Raw genomic sequence first — 7,547 nt, 5'->3', positions numbered from 1 at the left:
TTAAAACATGATATAATGTCAGCACTTTAGTCTGCTTCCCTTTATGTATGTGCACACAACTGAGTGACGTAGCATCTGTGAACATTATAAACAAATGTGTGTGTGTTTCTATCTATATACTGCATGCCTTTCTAGCGGTCTGTTTGTGTGTATCCAGGGCAGACAGTTCCAGGATCACAGGAGACACGCGGACCAGAAGGAGATCCGGAAGCTCCAGGAGCTGGTGAAAACACAAACAAAGCAGGCTGAGGACCTCAGGAGAGAGATTGGCCTCCTGTCCCGTAAAGGAGTCCACGTGCCGCCCCCCAGCCAGGCCCCGAAGCCCCTGCTCGCCCCCATACCCACCCCCACATGTCACACCCACACCAGGAAACAAGAACCACGGCGTCCGTCCAGACAGGTTAAAGCACACAACTCAGCCAGCAGACAGGGAGCTCCTTAACCACCGCATGCAGTCACTGACAGTAAGAGAACTCACTAATAGCGCTTAGTCATGAGCTATTAGATACAGAAATTAAACTTCTATTGTGTTAATTCATAATTGTGTTAATTCATAATTAAAAAGCCTTAAATGATGAGGGTGTTTGATTTTGACTTCAGTTATACAATTAAAAAACCGTGAACCAACTCAGGGATGCTAAAAGGTAGAGTCATGGGATCTCCTTTCTTGGTTTTAGATAAACCTCTTGCAGCCTCAAGAAGCCACCTCTAGGTCTTATACGTATCCTAGCACTCCTCATGATTTTAGATCCTACCTAACCTAAGAAGATCACATTTGTCTCTCTGTGCTGTCATGTTAACCTTTCCTCAATGCTCAGGTCTGTTAGGTAGTTTTCTCTCCCTCTGGGATCCCTCTCTGCAGTTCTGTCGTACATTTTCCCTCCTATGTAGATGGAATTTATTAATCTAAATGATCGCTCCAAGCTCTCCATCGTACATGTGTTCTTGTAGATAAAACTAAAATGCTAATTTAACCACCAGACACATATGTTGCTCTTTTTTGACGTGTCTCCTACCTTCAATAGTTTATGTATAGCGACACTTGAAAAATATCTGATGGTTAAAAAGAATTCATAATTCAAAGCCAAAGTTTTTTTGACTTTTACTTTACTGAAAGCAGCTCTTTGGAGTGTAAACACTTAATAATCTAGGATCGGGGACTTGTAATTATACGAATCGTTAGGTATAGTTATCTATCATCACATTTAATCTGTGTTGTTTCATTCTCTGTATGAGACACTGGGAAATATGAATGTTACTTAATATGGATGGCATTATTATTAGTATGACAACACTGTGTTGGCATCTGAAGTCAATGGATTTTTCAGTCTGACCTGCTGGATGTTGCTCTCTTCCTGCAGGAACACTTCCTTCTTCAAAGTGAAAATTCGGAAGATTAGACTAACAGTCAGTGCCTCCATATCAAGTCCAGGATATGTGTTGTCACAGTGTTCAAGCAAAACTAGTTCCAATATGACAGAATTTCACACGATCAACCATACAAACCTGGAGGACATTATACAACATCTGAAAACCTGGTCCTGTTACCTTGATATTCTACCAGCGGGACTTTTCAAAAATATTTCCAATTGTTTGACTTCTGATCTTCTACAGATTGTGAACACATCTCTTCTTTCAGGTATCTTTCCACAGGCCCTGAAAACTGCAGTAATCAAGCCACTCTTAAAAAAGAACAACCTAGACAAGTCATAAATGAGCAACTATAGGCCAATATCAAACCTTCCGTTTTTAAGTAAAATCATTGAAAAATGTGCTGTATTTATATAAATGTAAATGTGCTGTATTTATATAGCGCTTTTCCAGTCTTAACAACTGCTCAAAGCGCTTTTACATCTACAGGAAACATTCACCATTCACACACATTCATACACTGTGGCCAAGGCTGCCGTACAAGGTGCCACCTGCTCATCAGATAAACATTCACACACATTCACACTCCGATGCGCAGCACCGGGGGCAACTCGGGGTTCAGTGTCTTGCCCAAGGACACTTCGACAATGACTGCAGGGGCGGGGATCAAACCACCAACCTTCCGATTGGCAGGCAACAGCTCTACCACTGAGCCACAGCCGCCCAAAAGCAGTTTTTCAACAACTCAACCATTTCTTGTCAGTAAGCAACAGTTTTGATACCTTTCAGTCGGCCACACCACAGCACTGAATGGCTCTTGTCAAAGTCTTTAATGACATCCACCTTAACACAGATAGTGGCAAAATTTCAATCTTAGTATTACTTGATCTCAGTGCTGCATTTGACACGGTCGACCACGACATATTACTAGACCGATTGAAAACTGCGTTGGCCTTTCTGGCTTAGTACTAAACGGTTTGAATCCTACCTAAAGAATAGGGATTACTTTGTGTCAATAGGTAATTATGCATCTGAGCGTACAAATATGAAGTGCGGAGTTCCGCAAGGCTCCATTCTGGGCCTCTTCTGTTTACAATCTACATGCTTCCACTAGCCCAGATTATGGAAAACAACCAAATAAATTACCATAGTTATGCGGACAACACACACAATTTACGTAACCTTATCGCCAGGGGACTGTAGTCCAGTACAAAAACTGACTAAGTGCATTGAACAAATTAACATCTGGATGTGCCAGAACTTTCTGAAATTAAATGAAGGAAAAACTGAGGTGGTTGTTTTTTGAGCAAAAGAGGAACGATTAAAAGTCTGCGCTCAGCTTCAAACAACAATGTTAAAAACAGACAAAGCCAGAAATCTTGGTGTAGTCATGGACTCAGACCTGAATTTTAACAGCCACATTAAGACAATTACAAAGTCAGCCTATTATCACCTTAAGAACATATCAAGGGTTAAAGGACTTATGTGTCAACAAGATTTGGAAAAACTTGTCCATGCTTTCATATTCAGTAGACTTGACTACTGTAACGGGGTCTTTACAGGTCTTCCTAAAAAATCAATCAGACAGCTACAGCTGATTCAAAACGCTGCTGCTCGAGTCCTCACTAAGACCAAGAGACTGGATCACATCACTCCAGTTCTGAAGTCTTTACACTGGCTTCCTGTGTCTCAAAGAATTGATTTCAAAGTACTTTTGCTAGTTTATAAATCCGTTAACGGTTTAGGACCAAAATACATGATGTGCTGATCTGCTACTACACTATGAACCACCCAGACCTCTCAGGTCATCTGGGACAGGTCTACTTTCTGTCCCCAGAGTCAGACTAAACATGGTGAAGCAGCTTTCAGTTTCTATGCTCCTCATCTGGAATAAACTCCCAGAAACCTGCAGATCCCGCTACTCTCGGTTCTTTTAAATCAAGGCTGAGACCTTCTCTTTTGATGCTGCCTTTCTTTAAATGACTGCTCATTTCTTTAAATTTCTTATGTTGCACTGTAACTTTTATTATGTGTTTTACCGGTTTGAATGCTTATGAGTTTTAATTGTTTGTACCTGTTTATCTGTTTAACTGATTTTGTGTAAAGCATTTGAATTGCCCTGTTGCTGAAATGTGCTTACAATAAAGCTGCCTTGCCTGCCTTAATAAGGAAATATAGCAAATTAAATACAAATGATGACTATACTGACAGCACCCTTTGTTAAGTGGTCAGATCTAATAAGCCATAATTTGTATCCCATGAGACATAATAGAAATAATGTGGTCTGAATTAGACAGTATCTCTAGACCCAGTCACCTAAATGATGCTGTAATTGTATTCTACTCTTATATTATTCATCTGTCACGGCGCTTTATCATATCTTATTTTGTTCATGTCACTTTGTAAATTTGTTAAGAAATATATAGCGTAATCATTATTCTGATTATGAGTAGACATTGTTAATTGTGTAAAGAAATAAAGTAGATGTAGATGGATGAATTGAGCCAGAGTCCATTGCCAAGATTTCGACTAGGTATGGGACACAAGTTAAATCATTTATTGAAGATGATTTTCAAAAGTAGTAATATTCGAAACAGGCTCCTAGGCTACTGCTGTGACCCAGACTCTCGTCTCGCGCTGCAATTTACTGTTATTTTATTAATGTTTAAAGCGTCCATATTCTGCTCATTTTCAGGTTCATAATTGTATTTTGCGGTTGTACAGACTAGTTTTAATGATTTAATTTTCAGAAAACACCATATTTTTTGTTGTACTGCACATTGCTGCAGATCCGGTTTTCACCCTGTGTGTTCAGGTCTCTGTTTTAGCTACAGAGTGAGCATCTCACTTCTTTACTATCTTTTGTGGAGTTGCACATGCTCAGTAGCTAGGTAAATCCCATCAACTCTTTCTCCAGCTTTGGTCAGTCCAAGGCAGGATTAGCAGGGAGACTTCTTCTAGACCAGGGCCACTTGTGGAATACTGCAGAACAGGGACAGGAAGTAGTTCTTTTGGAGATCACGGTCAACTAGTGTGGCTGAAGCAGTGTTTTGCCATAGAGAACGAGCTAGCATGCTACGGTTTCCACCTCGTCTCTAAGGACGTAGAAAGCGTGCAGATGTTACCAGCTTACCCGGAGACTGAAGACAGAGGACATTCAGAAAACCGATCTCCTCAAAACAGCATGGATGTTTTTTTTCCAAGTGTGTATGCGTGTGGAAGCACCAGAGACACAAACTGGCACCTCAAATCCCAGAAAAAGGGATTTGTTTTTTTCCCTAAATGGGCACTTTAAGAGTTAGGTTGTCGGATTTTAACTTTTAAAACCGAGGAATTGTGTATGTGTATAATCGACACAATGACGACCTTGGCAACACTTTATTGTGTTTTTAACAGTTTGTTACATGTACCAGAGAGGACAGAATCCTTGATAAGTTCTACTGTAATGTGAAGATTAGACTCAAGGCCGTTTTATGGTGGTTATGATGGTTTACTTGTGCGTTGGTGTGTGCGTGGAGCTAGCATGCAATGTGTGTGTGTGTGTGTGTGTGTGTGTGTGTGTGTGTGTGTGTGTGTGTGTGTGTGTGTGTGTGGTGTGTGTGTGTGTGGTGGGGGATAGAGCGAGGGAGAAGTGTGAGATAATGACGGCGATTAGCTTTGAGCGAGTATCGACTGTTGTTATTTTATGTATTTATTTTCTGTTCAGTTTTAAGCAAGATGGGAAGTAACAGTACAAATACTTTGTTACTGTACTCAGTAGATTTTTCAGTCATTTTTACTTTACTATTTATTTTTTTGCAGACTTTTAACTTTTAGCCCTGACATTTGAACACAAATTCAGTACTTTATACTCCTTAAATTTAACAAAATTGGCTCGTTGGTTTAGTTTTATACTATAGGTCGTCTATCAGGTGTGATTGTGAGTGCACGTCGGAGAATAACGCAGACACACGCCTCACACCGCGAGCGGGCGTGCACGCCACACGACGAAAAAGTGAGGGAAAAGAAAAAGAGACTATCTGTCCAGAGGATAATCAGCTGAGATCGTGTGTGTGTGTAAGTCCTTGAGAACTGTAAGTCATATAACTTACAATATGTTGTCAGTTCATTTTATTGGTCTATAGTTCTGGCAAAGTTAGAGTTGGCTATTGATGTTGTTGTTGTTCTTCACCTGTTACCTAGGTCACCTGTTACCTAGGTTACACCTGGCTGTTGATTGGATATAAAGGCGATTGTTGAACGTCCTTGCTCACGTTTCTTATTTAGGTGCATTATTTGCATGCTGCAGTAGTTACACTGCATTAAATATAATGAATTAAAGGGGGGTTATTGTTATTATTTACTAACATACATGATTCATATGCATTGTGTATGGTAGTCTTTACAATGGTATTTATTTCTTTGCAACCACACACACACAGCCTAACAGCTACCCACGCCCGTGTTTGTACTGTTGCTTGATTGTAAAAACATCATGTGACGCAGTGGGTCCACCATGCGGACAATTGTTGGGGAGGCCTCTAAGCATTTCCTGTTTTAGGGAAATGGGTGTGGTCAAGGATGACATCACCGGGCCAAACCAAGTAGAGGGTTTTCTTGTGGATAGGAATGTTTTTTGTTCATTTTTGGTTATTATATAAAAAAGGTATGAACAACCCTGACCTGTTTTGTAGTCAGTAGGATAGGAGGGAACTGGTAACCAGTTGCTAAGTATTAATGTAATGGTGGAATCAACCTGCTTAGGATGGGATGGACTGAAGCAGTGGGGGGGGAGTTGACAACCCTATACATAGTGGGATTTGGGCTCCCGTGGAAACAGGGAGGAGGCCGGGCTGCTAGGAACACGCCTGTTGTTAGTGCTGCTGCTAGTTTGAATGTGTAATTGCTTTAGTTTTTTATGTATCATTTGTGTACTGCAGACCACTGGAAATGAATAATCACCTCTAGAAACATCCAAGGTCTGAATCTGCCTACCTACCACCTTCCTAGTTGTCTCCGTCTGTGTTTTAACAGACACACCTGGAAACATGAATCAGCTCTAAATCCAGTTCCGGATCTATCCTCACTAATTTCAAATAATTTCCTTGAGTTAGTTATTATTTTTACGTCATCAATACAAATTGTCTAATTGGATGGGAATATACAGACTTCTCACAAAATCACATACTTGCTACTCAGTCAGAATCTATTAACCTGGAGTCCCAGTCTCTGTCCCAATAAATAAGCTATATGTTTTCTATATGTTTTCTATATTTTTAGGCCTATTGGCAGACAGCCATTTAACTGTAGCCAATGACATATAAAGAGCCTTTATTCTATGTCCACTGGAGTTTCTCAGCGTCTCTCTAGTAACATGTGTCTAGTCCAGGGAGCTACTTTAAGTACATTTCCAAGCCTGTACTTTGTTACTTTAACTTGAGTAAAGTAGTTAAATAGTACTTCTACTTTTACCAGAGTATTATTTAACACAATTATCTGTACTTCTACTTGAGTACGGGAAGTCTTTTTTTGAAAATGTATTCATTTTTTCTCCATAACAAAAGTATGAAGGTGAGGATGAATGAACTGTTGTGGAAAATCTCTGTGTGTGGTGATAATACAAAATGTGATCCTGTGATTCCAACCTGCCCTAGTTGCCCGGCAACCAGAACAGGATACGTTCAGGAATGCAAATAACCCACACAGACAGGATTACCAAATACAGAACACACCTTGTCAACACCTCCTCCTGGAAAGGAGCACAACGTGAAACCCATCCTCTTCACTTCCCTCTCGGCATATTGATATTCACAATATCACTGTCAGTCTATCGGTGAGAGGTGAAATGGCACAGCCAAGAGATCAGCCCAGCCAGAAAAATTATCGCTGTTCCATCTGTCTGGATCTACTGAAGGATCCAGTGACTATTCCCTGTGGACACAGCTACTGCATGAGCTGTATTAAAAACCGCTGGATAAGGAGGATCAGAGGAAAATCTACAGCTGTTCTCAGTGCAAGAAGACCTTTGAACCAGGCCTGCCTGAACATAAGCACCTTGTTGGCAGATTTAGTAGAGGAACGGAAGAAGGCAACTGGAGCGACGCCACCCTCACTTGAAGTTATTCCACCAAAGAAACAAAAGCTGGATAGCTTCTTACAAGCTTCTCAACAAAATCTCTTCTAATCAACACATCTGC

At 40.6% G+C, this 7,547-nt stretch overlaps 2 protein-coding genes across 2 annotated transcripts in view; both read left to right on the top strand.

The window, feature by feature from the left end:
- Positions 1-784, top strand: part of cfap44 (cilia and flagella associated protein 44) — a 34,849-nt gene extending 34,065 nt beyond the window's left edge. The window contains exon 34 of the mRNA XM_032539391.1: positions 158-784. Within this exon, the coding sequence (XP_032395282.1) occupies positions 158-442 (285 nt within the window). The 3' untranslated portion in view covers positions 443-784. The remainder of the gene's footprint in view (positions 1-157) is intronic.
- Positions 785-7,134: 6,350 nt separating this feature from the next.
- LOC116704736 (E3 ubiquitin-protein ligase TRIM58) overlaps positions 7,135-7,547 on the top strand; it is a 23,535-nt gene continuing 23,122 nt past the window's right edge. The window contains exon 1 of the mRNA XM_032540344.1: positions 7,135-7,438. Coding sequence (XP_032396235.1) covers positions 7,196-7,438 — 243 coding nt within the window. The 5' untranslated portion in view covers positions 7,135-7,195. The remainder of the gene's footprint in view (positions 7,439-7,547) is intronic.

This window comes from Etheostoma spectabile, chromosome 16, assembly GCF_008692095.1.
Source record: "Etheostoma spectabile isolate EspeVRDwgs_2016 chromosome 16, UIUC_Espe_1.0, whole genome shotgun sequence".
Taxonomy (NCBI): domain Eukaryota; kingdom Metazoa; phylum Chordata; class Actinopteri; order Perciformes; family Percidae; genus Etheostoma; species Etheostoma spectabile.
The sequence above is the reverse complement of the archived record's forward strand: the minus strand, read 5'-3'. Positions and strand labels throughout refer to the sequence as shown.